Source organism: Numida meleagris, chromosome 22 (genome assembly GCF_002078875.1).
Source record: "Numida meleagris isolate 19003 breed g44 Domestic line chromosome 22, NumMel1.0, whole genome shotgun sequence".
Lineage (NCBI taxonomy): Eukaryota > Metazoa > Chordata > Aves > Galliformes > Numididae > Numida > Numida meleagris.
In genome coordinates, this window is record NC_034430.1 from 5,091,328 (window position 1) to 5,112,272 (window position 20,945).

Here is a 20,945-nt window from a genome sequence, read left to right on the forward strand (position 1 = left end):
GGTTTTTATTCAGTGCTAGATTAAAAAAAAATAATAATAACATGAAAGGAAATGCACTGCTTCTTTTTTCTGTAACACCACTTCCTAATAGTTAGGCTTCTTGTGAGTTTGTGTGACAGCAGGTGTAAAACCAGCAGAGTCGTGTGGTTTTTTGGGTGGTGGTTCTTCAAAGCCCTGCCTGCAGAGGTCATAATTCTGTAGTGGAATGGTGACAGACCCTTATGGGGGGAGGATGTGCAGTGGCAGTTTTCAGTTAAAACAAATACTTCTGTACCTGCAGTTGAGGGTGCCGAGGCACAGCGTTTGTCTGCACTTCTGTCTTGTTTCTTTCCAGCCTCCATCTCACTGCAGGTTGAGCCACGTCCTGAAGGAGCTGGGAAGCTGCTGCTGCCATGGAACGCTGTGCTGTGCAGAGCAGGCTCCTTCTCATCAAGCCAGGCTGGGAACAGCACTGTGCCATGCAAAGCACCTGACAGCTCTGCCCAGCACCAGATGCCTGGTGGTGGGGAGCTGGGCCCTCCTTCCCCGAGAGCCTCGCAGCTTTTCAGCACTTCCCTCTGGCGCTCCTACTTTGCATATCCCTTCAGATATTTGGATAAATTGCATTTAGATCTGCTTTCCACCCACCTGGTTTGTTCAGCTGCTGCTAGGCAGGGGCACCCTGGGGCTGGAGGTGGGAGATGGAGGCTGTCCCCGCGTCCCGCCCTGTGGCAGGGCCCCAGCTCCTGTCCTGTATGGCCCCTTACTTCCAGCTGAGGAGCTCCAGGAACTGCTCCAGGTGGAACTGCAAGATCATTAGTTTGCAGTTGTTCTGCAGCTTGTGTTTCCAATAGCAACTTCTTGCTTGAGTGTGCATCAAGGCATCCAGGGGGAAACAGCTTCATTTGGCTGCTTCCCCTTCCCAGGTGTTAAAGAAAGATCCTTTTGGGGGCTCTATTTAAAAACAAAACAACCACAGACAGCAGCAGTGTCTTCATGGCTGCTTTGTGCTCCTACGAAGTGAGGTCCTTAAGCATTTGTCAGCTGCCACAGGATTTTGTGAGTTTAACGTCTGTAAAGGTGTTCTGCTCTGGTGAGCAGAAAAGCTCTAATTGCAAAGTGTTGCTGCCTTATTTCTTGAGATGTGCTGGCTAATCTGCTCTGTAATCACCTCCAGGCACTTACTGCTCAGGCCTCAGCATTTTGGCCTTCCGTTCCTTTTTCCCTGAGTCTGGAAACTGTGCAGAGGGGATGCGTGGTGTCGGGGCGGGTGCAGCCCACCCTGCTATTCCTAGACCCTTATTTCTTACCTGGCGTGTGCTCTGGGGGCCTTGGGCTTTGAGGTTTGTGTCCTTGTGTCTAATGGACTTACGTGATGTGGTGAGATGGGTTTGAGCCTCTGTTGTTCAGCAGCAGGACGGGCTGAGAGAGCCTGGAGCTTGCGGGGATCCCAGGAGGATGTGCTGGGGTTGGAAGGCAGGATGGAAGGGAGCTGTCGAAGTTCCCTACGTGTGAAAGCAGATAAACAGGGTGAGACCCTGAGCCCGTGAGCCCTTAGGAGCTGCCTCCCCGTTAGCTCCTATGGGCTTATCTCTGCCCCTACGCTGCGGTATTTTTTTTTTGCTGGTGCTACTTCTGATAGGAGGCATTCTTAAAATACAGGAATGCAGATCCCCCGGGTGAAGGAACTTACCTAATGGTGCAGGAATGGTTCTGTTAGGAGAGTTGGTTTCATGGAGCCAACACTGAGGGCTTGCGTGGATGTTTGGGTTTTTCTGTTTTCTTTACAGTCTTCCTCTAATGCTTGCAGGCGTGTATCAAGTCCATTATGTGTCTGTCCTAGTGGGAATTACTGGAATAATTTCATAGTAGCTTTAACCTGCTTAGGCTTTTATTTTAGAGTCTGCCATTATTTCCTTCCATAAGTTTTACGAAGAAACCATTCTGCTGGCAATTCCTTTGCCTGCTCGTAGGCAGTTCCACATCAGTTACCCTCAGTAGTCGCTCACAGTAGCAGGGGTCCCTTGCTGCTCAGGTCAGGCATCAGGCTGTTCTCACTGCGTTCTGAAACCAGTCCTGCACATGCTCTGCAGGTGGGAATACTCTGCATTCATCAGGAGGACTCTTTAAATGTTGGGTGACTGAAGTGAGCCATTTCCAGCTCCTCCTTCCAAGTTTGGATGAACATGACAGAGGCCTACATCTAATGCACGTGTTTAATTTGCCCCTGCATGTAACGCTGTGATGATGCCAGAGCTTTCTTCCCCTTTGCTCCATTTTTAACCTGTTGCTTCTTAGGGTTGTGTTGCATTCCAGTGCAGCATTTAAGCAGGCTGAAAGCAAGACGTTTGTGTTTTTTGAATCAAGCCCTGAGAGGTCACCAGCATGAGCAGCATCTCCAGTAGCAGCAAAGACCCTGTCCAGTGTTCGTGTTGAAATACTGCCAGGTAGCAAGGATTAGCTTTTATTTGTGTACCTAAACTATTTTATGTCTGTATTTGACAATGCAGATCATGGGGGGGGAATCGAGTGCCAATTTTAAGTTTTCATTAGAATGTTTATCTCCGTATTTTCTTATAAATACTTGAGATATCTTCCTTTGTAGGCGGATGGCATTGTAATGCAAATAATTGTTGAAGAGCCATCAAGCAGCTTGTCAGTCACTGGTTTCCATCGGTGCCCTGCCTGCGGTTCTTCCTGTCTCTAAAGCTTGCTTCAGTGTGATCTTGTGCCCTCCTCCTTGCCCTGCCATGTCAAAATTCCCCACAGCTCCTCCTTCCCAGGGTGCTAAAAGAGAGAGGGGCCCTGCCCCAGGCTGCCTTGGGAGTGCAGGCTGCAGGAGGTGCTGCGCTGACCGCCCGCCATCCCTCTCCCTGATCTGCTCCTAGGATTTCATGGCGCGTCCTCGCTCTGGAGCTGCAGGTGCTGAACTCGCCGCTGTCGTGCTGCCTTCAGCCTGGGGAAGGGCTGAGGGTCGGCAGCAACGCGAGCTGTGCTGTTCATGTCCCAGCTGAACGTGGTCTGCTGCCTAATGCTGCTCTGTGTAATGCACAGTGCATCTCTGGAGGTCTTTCCCTGTGGAAGCTGTAACACCATTGCTCTCTCCGCAGCAGCTGTGTATGAGGAGAGGCTCGGAGATGTCTCCTTTATACATCTGTGTCATCCTGTGGAAACCTCAGAGCTGCTTGGGGTGGCCCGGGAGCGTTTAGCATCGCTAACTCAGGGCTCTGTGCTTGTGCTCGCTGGAGAGGTGCTCAACAACTCCTTTGGTGTCCACCAAAACACTTTGTGCTGGGAACAGCGGGTCCTGCATCCTGCCAGGCATGGCTGCCTGCTCCGCGGTCCCCGCTGGGCATCCTGCTGTGCTTCCAGATAGCGCTGTCCGTGGATGCTAACACCTTTCAGACAGGCACAGAGATTCTGTTTAATTACGCTTTTTAGAAATAATATCAGGCTGACCTTGACACTGTCTCTTCACCTTGAGGGGATTTGCTGCTGTATTCTGCGCTGTTGTTGGCTGTAAGAAGCACTAGGATAAATGATTTACAGTAGGTGCGCGCTGCGGTGTGGGCTGTGACCGGGCACCGGTTGTGTTCTCAAAGTCCTTGTGAACAGGCAGAGCTGTAGTAAGGGAATAAGGAGAGTGGTTTTGTTTTCGATTCCTTTTTTTTTTTTTTAATATATTCTTTTACAGTCTTTGGAAAAATAAACAAAAAACAACAACAACAACAAAAAACACTTTCAGAGATTGTGTCTTTACATGGCTGCTGAGACGTGGCCTGGCATACCTTGATGATTTCGCTGGTGGTTGGCCAGCCTGGCCCCTTCCTGCATTCCTGGGCCTTGGAGGGAATCTCTGGGTGCCTGTGTCCCTCTCTCGTTGCTGATGCTTGTTCTGGTTTCTCCCAGTTACCAGCATGTCTACAGATGGCAGCTTCGGTACAGGCAGCAGCAGCGATGCCCAGCAGAACCTCCAGTCCTTCTGGCCCCGCGTCATGGAGGAGATCCGCAACCTCACGGTGGTGAGTGCCTCAGTGGGTCAGGTTGGTTCGAAAGAACCCATGGTGGAAAGCACGCTACCTACTCACATCTGGTAGCGAGATAAGCCTCAGTTTGGACATACTTCTGTTGCTAATCATAGAGTTATTAAGGTCAGTAAAGACCACTAAGATCATCAAGCCCAACCGTCAGTCCCTCCCCACCATGCCCACTAACTGTGTCCCTCTGTGCCACATCTCCACCTTCCTTGGACACCTCCAGGGACGCTGCCCCGCGGCCTCCCTGGAACGACATGTCATCGTCACACATTCAGCTTTTTCTCAACTAAACAAGAAGACCGAGTTGATTCAGCGTTTAACGAGCGAAGTGATGAGCTTGGCTGCTTCTAGAAAGTTGCAGAGGTATTGTGGTCTGTGTGGAGCAAAGGGGAAAGGGAAGTGATTTTAGAATGTCCACAGGTGAAAGTGTAGCTGCCTTTAGTGGTTTTAGGTAACAGAAAGTTGAGGGATTTGAGACTGCAGCTCACACTGTACTACGCAGGCTGTCGTACTGCCTCTTAGCTTCAGTAATATAAAATATGTGATGGGAGTTACTTCCATGTAAGGGTACCCTTATCAAAATATGATTCTTGATCCCCCCTCCTCCACTATAAATTCAAACATCTGGCTGTTGGCAGACAGTGGCAATTTTGTGAATGAATTTTTGGTTTTAGTCTTCTGTAGAGAACAATTATGCTCTTCCAGAACCACCTCCTTTGACAAGCCTGAAGTCTTGAAAATCACTTGAATGCCAAGTGCATCATTATCACATGCCTTATTAATTTAAAGACATTTCATTAAAAAAAAAAATCACATAGAGACTGAGAATAGGAATTGGACTAAGTAGCTTCTATTTTTCCATCCCCAGAAGAGATGTGCCTGAGAACGAGGGCATGAAATAAAAACGACTTTTCAAGAGAGATGGAAAGATGACTGTGATACAGTAGTCCTGCAGGCACGCTCCTGTGCTTTAAATGCAAGTGAAAACAAAAGAGCTCCAGTTAAAGACGGGCTGTTCAAAGTGAAAGCCCCAATCCAGTAGTTGGAAGATAAGCTGCTTTCTTCAGCCTGCGTGCAGATAGTTGATTAAAGAAACAGATGTAGAATTGTGTATGCATAACCAGAATTAATTACTTTCTTCTTTTACTGCGGTGAACTCTTGTGTTCAAGAGCTGCAGTTTGTCTTCGTCTCTGCATGAAAGGGGTTTATTCCACAGCTTATCAAGCATGGGCAGCTTAATTTTTAACTACCATGTGAAGCTATTTATTGCATGGCAAGGTAGGAAATCACTGGAAGTGAACTGGGGACACTGGAAGGGAGAGAGCAAGGAAAAGGGTTAAGTGCAAAACATTTGAATGTGGCTGTTCCCAGCGCAATCAGATCCTGAAATTTGTGTGCATCTTGTGCTGCCCTGTACGTGGATGGAAGTAACCTTGGAGCTCATCTGCGTGCACTGCATCGTGCAGGTGAGAGCAGCAGCGTGATGTGAAGCCTGCCTTGCACAGCTCTGCCTGCTCTGGGGCGTTTGCCACATGCCACCCCTGGCTGGAATGCAGGGAAGAAAAAAGGGAGCTGCTCTGAGAGAACTGGGATCTCTGCTTTGTCCTTTGTCCCGAAGGACGGAGGGGCTGTAGCATGCTCTTGGAAAGGAGGAAGCAGAATTAGGCTGAAACTAGCACTGCAGATCACAGGGAGCTAGAAGTGGCCCGTGAAAGCACTGAGACCTAATTTGGAAAAAAGAAAAGATGAAGAATTGGTGTCTACAGTTTGTTCTGCTGGGCAGTAGCCCAGTAGTGGTCATGCTTCCCTTCACCATGGTACTTACGTATTAATTTTGATTTATGTGACATTTGCCTGTCAGCCTTAAAGGAATAAAGGCGCTTTAAATTACTCCGCTTTCTCCCACTGTCTCTGTTCTCTGAAGATTTTAATAGCGTTGCACCTTGTGCAGTGCACTTGTAGCTGCAAGCGTCTGCTTGCACTTCTGCTCTTCGTGGAAGTGAAATAATTAACACCGTTAAGAGTTTCACAAACGAGGAGTTTTGTCGTCATCTTTCCTTGAGGCCCAAAGCTCCCAGGGCGCTTTAAAAAGGAACGAGCTTAACAAAATAAACTCCCGAAAATCTTTGGGTTATTTTTTCACGTCCTAGCAACCTCCCAGCTTGTTTGTGCGACGGTTACTGGTGGGAAGTGCCACCCCGAGCATGCTGTGTGCTCACAGGTCCTGCCTGGCTGCCCCCTCCCATTGCTCCCAGTCCTTCCTCACCACCATGCTGGCCAGGGCTCTGCCCTCCTCCTGCAGGAACCGCATCCGTGTTTCTTTCCAGAATGAGAACACAAAGGTTTTGTGGGTTTTATATATATATATATATATATATATATATATATGTATGCATCTGTAATTTTTATATAGAGATTAATAACATACCGCCTGCTGGAGCACTGGCTGTAAAACATACAACTTCTGTATATTTTTTTCAGTAGAAAGTGACATTTTCAGTATTTTTTTCCTCTTTTGTTTCTCTGACATGTCTTGCAGTGCTCTCTTCCCAAGAGAGATGAGTTTCCTTTTACTCTTTGTGGCATTTTTATTAGAAAGAGAAGACATTTTGAAGAAGCCCTGTGTGCGTAGGGATTCTGCGCTCCTGGTGCAATGGACATAGCCTTGCTTTCTCCCTCTTTTAAGGGGCTCCTGCTAGCAGCACAGTGTGGATTTCTTTGCTCTTCTGTATCTGCAGCAGAGGGAGGGCAGTGCTGCAGTGGAGCTCGGCAGCTTCCCTCACCCCTTGGATCTTCTCAGGGGTTTGTGTCGGCGTCCCCGTGCACACAGACTCTCAGTGCATCGCTGTTGCTGCGCAGCTGAGCAGGGCAGGGTGATGCAGTGCAGTGACAGCCTCCTCTCCTCACTGTGTCCTCAGCCATCATTACACCATTCTGAGTCAGCAGTTCCCTTTGCTGGAAAATGGCAAGAAATCCATTGAAATCCAGGAGTAGATGAGATTATCAAGCAGGGCTTTGCAGGGCTCTTGATACTAAAACTGCTACTGGGCAGCAGCAAGGTGCAAGTAAAGCAAAGGTTTCGTCCTGTGGCAACACAGCTCTTATTTGCCTCCATTTCCTCTAGTGAGTCCTTGCAAATTCCATTGCTTTCTCAGTCCTAAGACACCTAATTGAATTAGTTGCTTCGAATACCCATTTCTGCATCTATTTATAACATTAGAAACATTCTGTTCTGCAGCGGGACTTCGACTTTGAGGTGAAGCTGGAAATGCAAGTGTGTGACAGAAGGCTGAAGTACTGCTGTGCTGCATACAGTACAGAAAGGCGGATGAGAATACTCAGATCTGAGGAGAAGCTGCCGTACCTCAGAGAAAATGAGTTATTTCTGCTGAGTTTTAGCCCGTTCCGTTTCAGACAACACCACTTTGTTTTAACGTTTCTTACCTCTGTTCTCAGCTAAGTGTCACTAAAGAGTCTCAAATGTGAATCTCTCTGCAGAAAGACTTCAGAGTTCAAGAGCTGCCCCTGGCGCGGATTAAGAAGATAATGAAACTAGATGAAGATGTGAAGGTACTCACAGCTTTTGTCTTAAGTGTTTATGACCCTTTTGGTGGATGTTGGAGCTATAATTCCTTGCGATTCGTTTCTTGTTATTGTCATTGTTTATCATTATTTTTAAGGTACGTTACAGGACAATTACTGGAATGCACCATTAGCTGGCTTGGTGTAATTAAACTGAGCTGGGAAAGCAAAATCACCTGGGATCTTTGCTCAAGACTTCTCCACTTTTGCTTTCTTCTGTTAAATACCCATCTACTGCATAATTCTGGGTGTTTCCTGGTCTCTTGGCTTTTTTTCCCTTGTGCTCAACCATCTTTTCTCATGTTTCCTTGTTTTTCTCGACTCTTCCTTTCACAAAGCTGTAGAAGGTTCAGCGTGGGTAGTGATAGCACTTAAACGTGCTGCACTGTTCTGTGGAGAAGTAATAACTTAGGTAGGTAACGTTGGTTTGGTACCAATATTTGAGCTGCATCTTTGACACGTGTCTGATGAAGTTAACTGGTGGAGGCTTAGCAGCATGAAAGGAAGGGGAGAGAATCGTGTGCATGTTGAGTCTCGCACTGCTCCTGCCATCCCTGTTGTTTAGATAGGAAGAGCCCTTCAGACACGGCTCTCCTAAGGGGAAAAGAATGGTTTGCACTCTTATTCCCAGTGTGACACCATCCTTCCCCTAGAACAACCTTACAATGTAAAATCAGAGTCAGAAAAAGGTGTGTGTTGTCCCCCTGTACAAGGGAGCTATTCTTTCAGCCTGCAGCCTCAAGGAACCCAGCCCTCTCAGGTCCCAGTTTACTGTCTTAGGCAAGTGAGTGCCAGGTTCTTGATAATGAAGGGAAAGATGAGATTTTAGGGGGAAAAGAGTCTTTGGCATTCCTTCTAGTGTTATTTAAGAAGAAGCCTGTACTGCGGATTCAGCACTAATGCCAAACCAGCTAATAATGAAACTGCTTAACGTGAGCAAAACTTGAGCGAGATACTTTTTAAGGGAAAGGAATTTGGTGAGGCACATGGTCTTTATCTATGTCTCCAAACCTCCTTTGCAATTTCTGCATTCATTTCAGGTTATATTAGTGTTACAGCTATAAAGTGAGGGCCAGGCTCTCTTCAGCTTCTGCCCTCGTCCAGAATCACTTGTGTGCACCCAGCACTGCCAGGAGAAGCTGCTGGGTGATGCCCACAGCTGAGTACACCCTGATGTGATTCAGAGCTGCACGTTGCTGCCTCGCCATAACCCAGCACGAAGAGGTAGCACCACCTAGGTGTGCGTGGAGCAGGCTTTGAAGACAAACTGTATGTGATCAGTGCTCCTGGCACTGCGTCTGACTGGAGGCTCCTTGGGCTGTCAGACCCATGGACCCACAGTGGTGGAAATTCCCCAAACTTCACTGCTAAACACCACAGCCATTCAGATTTGAGTTACGTTCTGCAGTTGCCTTGACTACCGCTTTGCTGCATTGGAACCTTGATAGTAACTTCAAAAAATGTGTGTGTTTAATTACAGATGATTAGCGCCGAGGCTCCTGTGTTGTTCGCCAAAGCAGCTCAGATATTCATAACAGAACTGACTTTGCGAGCCTGGATCCACACAGAAGACAACAAGCGCAGGACTCTGCAGGTAACAGAGCGGCTCCTGCCTGGCCTTCAGCAGCTTCATAAACTGTTTCCAACCCTTTGTTTTCATAACATGAGCTATGTTTTGTAAACAGGGGCTTTTATCACTGCAAAGCCGGGTACAAAGCACGTTGCCCGCTATGGTCGTGCTACTTAAATGCTTTTTGCTTAACTTGTTTTTAAAAATAAACAACAGCCATATTAAAAAAAAAAAAAAGCCCAAAGCTGCAGCTGCCTGCTAATTGTGACCTGCTGCCATTACTCAGGATATCGGTATCTGTTGAGCTTGTAGCTGATTTGTTTTTCAGTAGTAATTCTCCTAAGGTAAGCTTGTGGATGTTAGTTTGTGTCAATCAACGTACAGAGATGAAAACAAAAATGGTTCTCCCACGCGCTGATGCAGGGATTACCATAGTGGCAAGCAGACAAGACTGACTGCAGTCTGAAGCTGTCCTGGCAGGTGGGTGTCTGGCCACTTCATCTCCACTCACTTAAGCTAATGCAACTTCCTTAACCCGGGTTTAATGCAGTTACTGTGGGAAGGATGTGTTTGATACACATACAAGGTGCTTCATAAGCAGCAAGTGTTAACTCAGGCGTGTCCTGTCAACAGCATTCAAGCTGTTATTTCAGAATTGAACTTATATCCCGATCCTAATGTGTAAGGCCTTTAATTGACCTGGGTTTTAATTTATGAGTGCTTTGCCTTCCACAGCAGCTGCCATCCTAGAGCAGCTGCTCTCCTCACGGGCAGTGCAGCTGGAGGAATGCAATCTCCGCTTATCAAGTATTTGGGAAAAAATTTAGAGTGGAGAGGTCTGAGTTAGGGGAGTCTATTCTTGAGGAAATTGGATTGAACCCAGTCCTCAGCACAGAGAATGAAGAGACATCTGTTCAATAGAAGTTTTCTTCCTGGTGAAGATACTTTTATAATGTATGCTGCCCGCGGAACACAAGAAATGTCTCCTGTGCTTTCTACGTGATCGTTGTTTGGCGCTTAAATGCCAAGACAGTGCAGGGTTTGGAAATGTCAGCTAGCCTGGAATGTGAGGATGGATGGTCACTGTAATGTTACCCACCCGCCAGGCAGCGGAGGCATCTCTGTCTCAACTCCTGTTCATAGGTACAAATTTACCTTCAGCTAATGAGAATGTGGCTTTTAACAGCTTCTTGAATTAGCCCCACTTTTTAAAACGGCTTGCTAGAATGTTACGATGATGGAGTTTTATTTTTTTCTTTTTAAGAAATTCAGTCTTTTGTTTTTTTATAATCTTGGGGTTGTTTGAGATCTTAAATCCTCTGCAGCAGTGACTTACGCTGGCTGCCTCTTTATTCAGGTCTTCAATGCTTTGACCTAATGCTCACGTTTGGATTTCTTCTTTTGGTTAAGATAGGACAGGAAAGTTTATATAGCCAAACTTTTTGTTCTTACATACATGAAAGCAGCTTTGAGAAGCTGTTTGCCTTGCCACTATTTCTTCAAAGCTCATTGGCCCTTGCACATCCTTTCTCTGCTACGTGTTTGGCCAGTTTGCTAAGTACGTGTTTTAATCTTCCTGCTTTCTTTTAAGCATCTTGCCCTTCCACATGCTGCATCTTGTTCTCTCAACATCTCTCGGGATTCCCCTGCCCCAAATAAGATCTTGTGATACTGTTTCTTTTTTTTTTTTTTTTAATTTCTCTCCAAACGTGTAGATTCTACCTAGGAGAGGTCCCGTAAAAGCTTGAGTGTGATGAACACCTTCGATTAAAAATCTCTGCTTTACTGATCTCACGACAAAGCACGCTTCTAAAGCTGAGAACCGCTTTTTCTTTCTGCTGTTGCAGAGGAACGACATTGCCATGGCGATTACGAAGTTCGATCAGTTTGACTTTCTGATTGATATCGTTCCCAGGGACGAGCTGAAGCCTCCCAAGCGGCAGGTGAGACGCAGGCTGCCCCGTGGGCTGTCCTTCCCACGGAGCGGATTCGCTCTCTGATTGCGAGAGAGTCGATGAACAAGTGCAGAATCTCTGATTTAAAGGTGGTTGTGCCCCTTTTGGTGCGTGTTTACCCGCAGTCGTTTTCAGATTCTTAACGTTTTGCGTGTGGAAATGGAGGGGTGATGACCGAAGCCTGACTTGAGCATTTACAGAAGTGACAAAACCATTTCTCCCCGGCTCCGACAACAAACGTTGCCCGTATTAAAAGAATGAACTTGTAAAAAAAACGCCGGATCTGCATCTCTTGGCTGCCACGAAGGGAGAGCCAGGCAGCTTGGCTCAGCAGAACCCACCTCCCGCATCCTCGGGGGCAGTCATCGCTGCTGTAAACATCCTTGACTGGAAGCTGTGAGGTGTCAGCGGGAGCTTTCAGTCGGATGTTTACAGCGGCAGGCTGCTGCGGTCGCCTGTGGAAGCCAGCAGAGCCCATTGCTCCCGAAGCACTCGTTGCCCTCGAGTGTGAGACGGTGCCCAAACTGCGGCAGGGTGAGGCTGGAGCTCGGTCGTGCTGCTTCGCACGCACAAGGAAGCAGACCCAGCACTCGGGTGGGCTGTGTTTGCGTGCTTCCTTCGGCTGGTTTTCAGGTATTTTTGGAGGTTTGCAGTGCCTTGGTCTTTGAAACGTCCAAGATGGTCCTGAAAATGACTTCTCCCAAGTGCTACTGGAAAGACTGGAGGACTGTAGAACAACTTTCTGGCAAGTGCTTTACTTGGAAGCTTTGCTTTGACGTGTTTCTTGTATTCCAGTATAAATCAAACGTGCAAGAAATACCTAGTGTGAGCAGAGGCGGTGGTCCCGTTGCAGACCTGGAGTTTGGAAGCTGCTGTTTCACTTTTTGTCTTGGAATCATAGAATGGTTTGGGTTGGATGGGGCCTTTAGAGGCCATCTGCTCCAGGTCCCCTGCAGTGACAGGGACCCTCTCAGCTCCATCAGTGCTCTGAGCCCCTCCAGCCTGGCCTTGGCAGTCTCCAGGAGCATGGCACTGCACCTCTCTGGGCAACCCGTGCCAGTGCCTCACTGCTCTTGTTAAAAAAACCTTCCTTATATCCGATCTACATCTCTCCTTTTTGAATTAGAAACCCTTTCTCCTATCACAACAGACCCTGCTAAATCCTCACGGTTCTACTGAAGTGACTGCAGTGGGAGCTCGTCTGTTTCTGTTTTGAAGCAGAGATGCCGAAATATTCACTGTGAATGCAGCTGAATCGTGAGAAATACTGCTAAGGGCAGGAGGGGTTTGATGGAGAAATCCACCGTAGGGTAGGACTTTTCAGTGGAAAATATTCCTCTTATCCCACGGTGCTGAAAAGTAGCTGCCCATAGGCTGACAGCCTGCGCTTTTTGGCTGGGGCTGCAATCTGTGCTTTACCACGGAGAGCACTGTTTGACAACTCAGTGCTGGTTACGAGGAAGAGCTGAGAAGGGAACCATGACTGTTATGTTGCTGTGGTAACTGAAGCCATGGCTTGGAAATAAAAGATGTCAGACGATGGGGTATAGCCTGCTTCACGCAGATTTGCATTCAAAGTCATCTTTGCGTGTAGCAAGGAAAACCTGAACCTGGAAGAGATACTGATGTCCTTAATTGAGGGTTGAGCTAGGAACGGGATCGGAGCTCTGCAGAAATAGCGTACCCAAGGACGGGGCTTTACAGAAACAGCCACAGCTCCTCGATGCATGCAGTTTTAGGACTAGCTGGAGACTTGTCCTGTTGGATATGTGCTTTAAATTTATTATTAATCCCTCCTCTAGAGGATTTGAGGAAACGAGTAGGAATTAAGCAGTGTGCTACTGCGTGTAGGAAGTACTGCAAGTGACTGCAGTGGCCGCAGCACTGTGGGGTGGTGCTGATGGGTGCTCAGAGAGCCAGGCTCAGAGTCACTTCTGAATTACAGCCAGCTGCCAAGTGTGTAACCTTCGGGGTGCCATTCCCTGGTGTGCTGCTGGGAAATCTGCTGAGCAGCTGTCCCTCTGAGAGCCGAGCACCGAAGGGAAGGGGCTCTCTTACCCAAGCCTGACGCCTGTCTAGGCAACATACCCTGGTTTTGTTTAATGGAAATTCTTCTTTTTCTGCCCGGTTGGGTACACTGAAGGTAAGCCACGAGCAAGCCTCTTCTAATGCGAGGGAGCGGAGCAGACTTGTGTGACGTGGACCCTACCATGCTGTAGCACGTGTAAACATCCTACACTCTCAGCTGTGACTCGAGGTGGCTGGGAGAGGATTGTTTACGCCTTCTGCCATGGAGTGAACATCTGGTGAGCTGCGTCCTCCGCCAGGTGCAGGATCCGATGCTCCTCTGGGAGCTCCAGAGATGTGATTCTCGAGGTGCTAGCCACTTGCCACATGGCATAATCTCCCCAGATCTACTTCTTTGCCTGAGATATCTTTAATCATAAGGTGCTTTTCTCTTCCAAAGACGTCCGTAGGTGAAACAAAATGGCAGTACTACAGCCCGTGCTTGTGACAGCGAGCTGGAGCAGAGGCTGTTGTTCCTTTACATGAGATATCCCTGCTTCCTGCAGAATCAGGCTGTCAAGCCATGACACAGGACAAAGTTGTTATTATTCTGGAAAAGCTGGATTTAAACAAACAAACAAACCAGGGCCCTGCAGTGTGCATCAGGTGCACGGCTTCTATTCCCAGGGGTTTGACATCAGAGCTAGACTAAGATTTGTGTTGGGGACATGTGCTAAGGAGAAGGCTTTGCTGACAGATGAGGCTTTGCAAGTCTTCCTGGTGCATTTGCAATTCATTCTGTGTTAAGATAACAGGCGATGATGAAATTTGCTGATGAGGAGTTGTGTGGCTTTCAGCTATGGCAGTTTTATACGTTTGCTTCTCGTAATGGAATGGGTGACTCCATTATTATGCGTGGAATACCAGAAATGGTTTTGATTTCCTTACAGCTGCATGAATGAGGCAACCTGGAGCGATCATTTCTGGGTTACTTGAGTTAAGCTGTTACAAAGGAGGCCCTGCAGACACCTGAGGATGCTTGTGGGGGTGCTCGGTGGTGGCTGGGGTGGGCGGCTGGGGGTTCCCTCCCCATTGACCTGCTCCTTACTGTGCTGCAGGAAGAGGTGCGTCAGGCCGTGACCCCGGCCGAACCTGTGCAGTATTATTTCACGCTCGCTCAGCAGCCTGCAGCCGTGCAGGTCCAGGGGCAGCAGCAAGGCCAGCAGACCACGACATCCACCACCACCATCCAGCCGGGGCAGATCATCATCGCGCAGCCGCAGCAGGGCCAGGTGAGTGGGGGCAGAGCTCGGGGCTGCACAGCGCAGCGTGCCGGGGACCCTGGGCTGGTCCACGTGTCGTGCACTGCGGTGTCCTGTGCTCACTGCTCCCAGCAGCCAGCAGTGCTAAGGAGATGGGTTTTCCTTTGCAACAAAGGAGGTGGTTAAAGCACTGAGTTGTGCTGACCCGCTGAGCAAAGAAGAAATATCCTTTTAATTTCTGTGCTGTAGGTTATGTTGTTTTATGGGAGCGTGGTGCGCTGTTACTCCAGAACAAGCGATGACAGCCGTGTGACAAATTCTGTCTTTTCCACATGCAAGTGAAGCTGTAGCCAGTTTTGAGCTCTATTTCTACACAATCGATCGTGTTACTGTTACAATGTGCTGGTGGTGTTTTTCCCACCCTCTCCTTGCCTTTATTAATAGCATATTGAGGATAGAAAATACATTTATTAGAAAAAAACAACAAATAGATACTGTAAGAGGCAGAGTGTTGATAAAGACACGGGGCCTGCTTTGTTTTTCTTAAATTCCCTTTCCTTTTCTGGCAAATACCGTGGTGAGGTTAGCATGGCACCCTTTCTTTTCTCCATGAGCGCTGTTCTGGCAGGAAGCACGCTCCCATTACTGGGCCACTGCTGTCTTCAGAGCTCTGAACATCGATTTGAGATGCATGCGTTTTCTTGAATATATTTGGCATGTCTCTTGGGTAACTGTGCCAGAGGGAGGCTATCTGCAAAACCGGTCAATAACGCTCCCTCTTCGTAGCGTTATTGTAAAGTAAGCGTGTGGGATGCCCTAATAGCCAGGATCACGTTTGTCTTTTTGTGGTGACTGAAGCAGCAGCAAGGAGCAGCGGGGCTCGGCAGCAGCCTGCCTGTTGCTGTGCCTGCACGGGGTGGGTACTCGTCGTGCGACCCGTGCCCGGCCTCAGCCCTGTTCTGAATGCAGACCACCCCTGTGACCGTGCAGGTGGGAGAAGGCCAGCAGGTGCAGATTGTGCAGGCCCAGCCGCAAGGACAGAGCCAGCAGGCGCAGAGCGGGACCGGGCAGACCATGCAAGTGATGCAGCAGATCATCACCAACACGGGGGAGATCCAGCAGATCCCGGTAAGCCGCGGTCGCGCAGGGCGGCAGCGCCGTGAGCGAGCTGCGTGCGGGTGCCTTGGCGTGGGGCTGGCTGCGTGTGCTTTCTGAACTGTAAGAGGAGGTCTGCATTGAGCAGCGTGTGCCCTGCCCTGGGAGAGGAAAACGAACCAGGTGTGAGGTGAAGGGGGAGATAAACCCGAGCCGTGTCGTGCCCACCGCCACCGCTTCCCCGCGGGTGAAATAGCATTGTTAGGAAGCAATACCTAAAGTAATCCCTGGTAAACTATAGTTCTCCAGTGCAACGTGGTTTCAATAAAACGCGATTGAAGTGTGTTGCCTTTACTTGGTTCTGCCTCTGCAACCTGGAGTCGTGACCTGTCGGACTGGCTGGGAAAGGTGCCATCTGTGAGTTACGAATCAACTTCTGTGTTACAAAAAAAAACATTTCTACAGAATCATTGGAGCTGGTTGAAGGAATGGCTTTGCACCACCAGGAAGTATCTATCTCCTTGCTTTCACCTTAATGCAAATCTGCTGTGCCTTAAGAATGGGATTTTGAGTACGCAACCGTGAGTCGTAAATTGTGGCATGTGTCCTAGGTAAACACATGGGTCAAAAAATGTCACTTTCCCCCTCTCTTTGTAGCTTCTAATGACAACAAAACCGGGCCTTTTGGTTCCCATCTGAAAAATTTCACACCCCTTAAAATAAAAATAAATCCTTCCAGTTCCGCGTGCTTAACCAGCAACCCAAAGGTCAGACAACGGAGCACGACGAGCACTTTGCTTCATCTGTGATTTCTCTTAGTGTTATGAGGCTTACCCAGCTGGGGCAAAGCAGATCTCCCCACACAGCTCTTGTTTGCCCAGATTTGCTGAGTTTCCCTCTGTCCGTGTGGCAGGTGTCTGTGCTTTGACAGAGCATCTCGAGAAAAGTGGAGGTTGTGCTTGTTGCCAGATTCTCCCAGTTCACTTCCCTCTTCTTTTTTCTCTTGTCTTCAGCTGGTTCCTCCTGCAGGTGCCAGGTGTTGATCAGAAGGGACCTGCACTGCTTGCTGATCATGATGTGTTACCACCAGCAGCCTTTTTTGCCTTTTTTTCTCCACTGCCTTTCTCTTGCATTTTTGTCCTCCTTTTCTTTATGGAAATCTCTCTTGGACACTTCTCCTTCAAAACATTTTGGATAGAGATCTCTACCCTTGCCCGGGTGAATCTGTTACAACAGTACAACAATAAAAGAAGCTCAAACTTGTTTCCCAGTTGTCTCCTACGAAGGCTGTAACTCCCTGCAGGGAGGGGACTTGGAGATCTGCGAAGGGAAAGAGTTCTTTATAAAGCAGCTTTGGAAGGGGCTGCAGCGTTCTGCAGAAAGTGCTGTTCTCCACGTAGGTGATCCTGTTGTAATTGATCGTGTGCCTTATGAACATGCCACTGGAGGCTTTTTAATTAGCACCTGGTTTTGGCCTGGAGAATTCTTCCACCCTCGTCTTGCCTGGTCCTCAGGCTCTGCTCCTATTGCAGCTTGGGATGGGAGCTGTCCCTGCCTGAGTGGGCATCTGCTGTCTTCAGGGGTGCCTGGGTTCCTAATAAGTGTAAGACCATAAAACAGAGTAACTTAGAAGGGGGGTTTTAATGAAGTACAGTTCTCACTTCAGAATCTAAGAGAAATACTGTTGTGACAGTAATTAACGTGATGCCTCTTAATCGCAGCACGTTGAAGAACCACAGTCTGTGCTGGAGGAAGCACCTTCCCCTTCTTTGCTTCCACTGCAGCAGAACACAGAGCCACACACTCACCAGGAGAGCGCAGTGCCCGGCCTGGGAAGCACACGTTGTGTGAAGTCATGGGATTGCAGTCCTTGCTCTGCTCACTGCTCTCCGTCCTGCTCTCTTTCTGCTCCCTTTTATTGTTTCCTCCTAAATCTCCTTCCTGTCTTGGTGCAGTTAGTGTCACCTTCTGGCTGTTCTTCTTTTCACTCCGGTGTCTGTTAGGATTCAGCTCAAAACCTTCCTTAATGCAAATGCCAAAGTCTGAAACACAGAACTGGCAGCATCTGCTGCTGGTAGGAGCGGTGGCAGAGCCGTGCTGCTGTTCTCTGCGGGGTTTCCCCGTGCTCCTGGAGCTCTGCTGCTCTTTGCTGTGCTTGCTCTGGGCCCACAGGTCGCCTGTGGGAAGGTGGCTTTCTTTAAACAGCAGAGTAAAGCTGGAAGGAAGGGAGGAAACGCATCAATCCCATAGCAGCCGTTTGTTTGCCCACGTGAATGTCGTGTTGCTTCTCATCGGGACCTCAGCCTCGCCCTCGCTGGGCCGACTCTTGGAGCTCACTCTCATTTCTGGAAGAACCGCCTCTAAATCGCTCTCATCCACTCTGCTGGGAGCGCGGTGCAAGTCTGAGCAGGAAGCCCCAGTGTGGAAAACGTGCTCAGCAGGCAGATCTCAGTGCAGAAATGGGTTCTTTGCTGAAACGTCCGTGCTCGCGTGGAGTTGGTTTGCTCGTGGGATAATGCTGGTGCTCTGGGACGCAGCTGGGGAGGCAGCAGAGCTGGTGTCAGTGCCTGGGCTGCGTGGCAGGCGCTTCAGCCTCGCTCCCTGGGCGGTGTTCAGGTGTTGTGCACGCCTTCCCTTCCCCTTCTTCACGACAAAAAAACCTCAGAATACTTTGGCACGTGCTGCACCTGAAGGCGATGAATGGAAATGTTCTGAAGTTCAGCAACGCAACGTGAAAAACCCAATCGTGGTGTCAAGGCCGTGGGGAGCTTTCTGTGGCTTCTCGGGTGCATCTCAGTCCCACCAGCTGTGTCTGTCACAGAGAACCCAAACTGAGAGCTGAGGCTGCTGTGATGGCTCTGTTCAAACTCCGATCCCCAGGCATCCAAGATCCAGACTGCAGGAAATAAAGAAACCTGCATTTGAATGCGACACACAGCAGTGACGCAGAAGGTGCTGGCCTTTGCCAGGTAAAGAAGAGTTGCACTTCAGGGTTCTAGGTATTATCCTGCAATATCCTTGGGTTTTGTCATCTCTGCTGTCTTCATTTATTTGAAAATTTCCTCTGTTTTCTTTTGTATTTTTGTCAGAATGTAGTAGCAGTGTCACTATGTGCAGCTAGCTCCTAAGAATGTTCTGTATGTGAAATGATGGATCCAAGCAGTAACTCCATCTGGTGACTAAAAGGGCAAATAAGTGTTCTTGATGCTCTGAAACGTAGCAGTTAATGTGCTTTAGCTACTGACTGGCCGCTCCCGTCCTGGAGGAGGAAGGCACGTGCTCCTTCAAGGACCTGGAGGAGCTCTGTGGACTTCGCTCTTGCCCTGGCAGGGCCCGTGCTAGTTCCTCACCTCCACCAGTGATCAGCTGGAGCTCCCCAGTGTCATCTATTACCCTGGCTTCTGTTGTGGAAACGAGAAGGCAAGTTTGTGTGTTTCAGGTTACACAGTTACCTGTTTAATTTTCTTTCCCTGCCCCCTCCGCTTGTCTCCAGGTTCAGTTGAATGCTGGCCAGCTGCAGTATATCCGCTTAGCCCAACCTGTGTCGGGCACCCAGGTAGTCCAGGGGCAGATCCAGACGCTTGCAACCAATGCTCAGCAGGTACGCACTCGAACGGCAGGGCTGGCGTTCACTGGTACACTGTTGTTCCCTAGCTCCTGAAACTGCACATTCCAGTGGAATTTACCAACTCTTGGGCCAGGGTTCCTGAGTTTCTTTTCTTCCTGTTACCTTTGTCAGAATAACCAAGCAAGGAGCGCAGTGGACGTTGCCTTTACCTGTATGTGAAAGCTGCATGCGTGTGTGTGTGTCTTGCTGTGTAAAGCCCGTGCTGCTTCTGAGCTGAGTGCAGTTCCATCAGCCTTCTCTTTACTTCTTCTGGCTGGGTGAGGGAGGAGCAGCAGCGCGAGCTCTCAGGAAAGCTTTGCAGCGGTGACACATCAAGGCCGGCGCCGCTGCCAGCAGGTTGGCTCATGATCTTGGAGCTGCTCATTAAGGGATTCTGCTCTGCCTTCAGAGGACAGGAGGGCTGCTGCTTCTCTGAGATCCTGGAGGCCACGTTCTCCTTGCGAAAGCCGGAGGACGTGCTTTGTGAGGGCTGAATCCCGTGTCCTTTGTTCCTGACTTGCAGTCAGCGCCAGCGTGACCGCAGGCTGGTGGCCTGGGACGCGTCCCACCACACGGTGGGGCAGTGAAGTTTGGAAGAGTGGAAAAGCTCTTGAAAGGCTGCGGCAGAATGTTGGCTGTGGGGTTCTGACCCTCTCCAAAGCCCAGGCACTGACTGTCCTTCTCTTATCCTTGTAGATAACGCAGACTGAAGTCCAGCAAGGACAGCAGCAGTTCAGCCAGTTCACAGACGGGCAGGTAAGAGCTCGGGGTTTGGTGGTGCCTCGTCCCTTTGTAATCAAAGCTGAGAGGGCTCTGTAGGTCTGTGTGCCCTGGCAAAACAGCTCTTCCAGGTAAAACGCTGCTGCTGCAGTCAGGCCCGAACCAGAGGCAGAGTAATGGATCTTGTGCCACTCTTAATTCAGGTGCATCCTTCCGTGTTCTGCGTTTGCTCCAAATTAATGCAGCCCCTTCCACCTTGTGGGATCCATGTTAGTCCTAACTAGCTTACTAATAAAGATCTTAACGTGTTGCTGTTGGCTGTTGTGTAAGTAGCACGAGCTCAGTCTGGGCATCAGAAATTGACAGAATTACTTGATGATTTAGCAGCAAACGTCTCCTGGCCATTCATGGTCTTGGTTTTGGGGACAGATTTTACACGGACCTGAGAGCTGCTCTTAGCACCACCACTGAACTCAGGGCTCAGGCGCCGCGCTGTGCTCGGAGGGAGCAGTGCTGCCTACGGGGAGAGCTGACAGTCCTCCCTTCCCCTGCTTCTATCTGCCAGCAGCTCTACCAGATCCAGCAAGTGACCATGCCTGCAGGCCAGGACATCACGCAGCCCATGTTCATCCAGTCCACCAACCAGAGCTCGGACGGCCAAGCCACGCAGGTGACGGGGGACTGAGCAGGCGTCGCTGTGTGGGGAAGCAAACACGTGGCAGCCTGACGCTCAGCGAGCCCGCCCGCTCCGATGAATGCATCTGCTTCTGCGTCCCTGTACTTGATAGTAAGCCTATAGTAGGCTGCAGTCTCTGGTGCACCACACGCCTTCCTCTGGTGGGTACGAGAGAACATATCCAGCAGACACTGACAAGAAAGCCAGATTTTTATTTTTGGAAGCCAATATTTCAGTGTATTCAGCTGCTTGTTCACAGCCCCGTAGAATTGAAGAGGTCGGACGGGAAGGAATCGGTGGCATCTCATTGAACGGCGCGTGAAGCGATTCCATCCAGTGGAATTGTTGGAGGGCGCTGCGTCCGGTTTGTTGCCAGAGCTTTGATCTTGTGTTTTTCCCTGCATAGAGCTAGGTTCAGCCCTGCCATCTCAGTGGTCTGTTACGGGTTTGGGGG

At 49.2% G+C, this 20,945-nt stretch overlaps 1 protein-coding gene and 1 long non-coding RNA gene across 7 annotated transcripts in view; both read left to right on the forward strand.

The window, feature by feature from the left end:
• Positions 1-20,939, forward strand: part of NFYC (nuclear transcription factor Y subunit gamma) — a 29,245-nt gene extending 8,306 nt beyond the window's left edge. For 3 of the 6 annotated variants that reach the window (XM_021375574.1, XM_021375579.1, XM_021375578.1), the window contains exons 2-10: positions 3,889-4,001; positions 7,516-7,587; positions 9,080-9,193; positions 11,017-11,112; positions 14,250-14,423; positions 15,384-15,521; positions 18,982-19,089; positions 19,792-19,851; positions 20,381-20,939. In XM_021375574.1, coding sequence (XP_021231249.1) covers positions 3,897-4,001; positions 7,516-7,587; positions 9,080-9,193; positions 11,017-11,112; positions 14,250-14,423; positions 15,384-15,521; positions 18,982-19,089; positions 19,792-19,851; positions 20,381-20,500 — 987 coding nt within the window. In that variant the 5' untranslated portion in view covers positions 3,889-3,896 and the 3' untranslated portion in view covers positions 20,501-20,939. The remainder of the gene's footprint in view (positions 1-3,888; positions 4,002-7,515; positions 7,588-9,079; positions 9,194-11,016; positions 11,113-14,249; positions 14,424-15,383; positions 15,522-18,981; positions 19,090-19,791; positions 19,852-20,380) is intronic. The other 3 variants (XM_021375575.1, XM_021375577.1, XM_021375576.1) reach the window with 3 other exon arrangements.
• On the forward strand, positions 4,010-5,908 carry LOC110387450. Its single transcript, XR_002432528.1, has 2 exons — positions 4,010-4,379; positions 4,885-5,908. It is a non-coding gene; the product is annotated as an uncharacterized LOC110387450 (long non-coding RNA).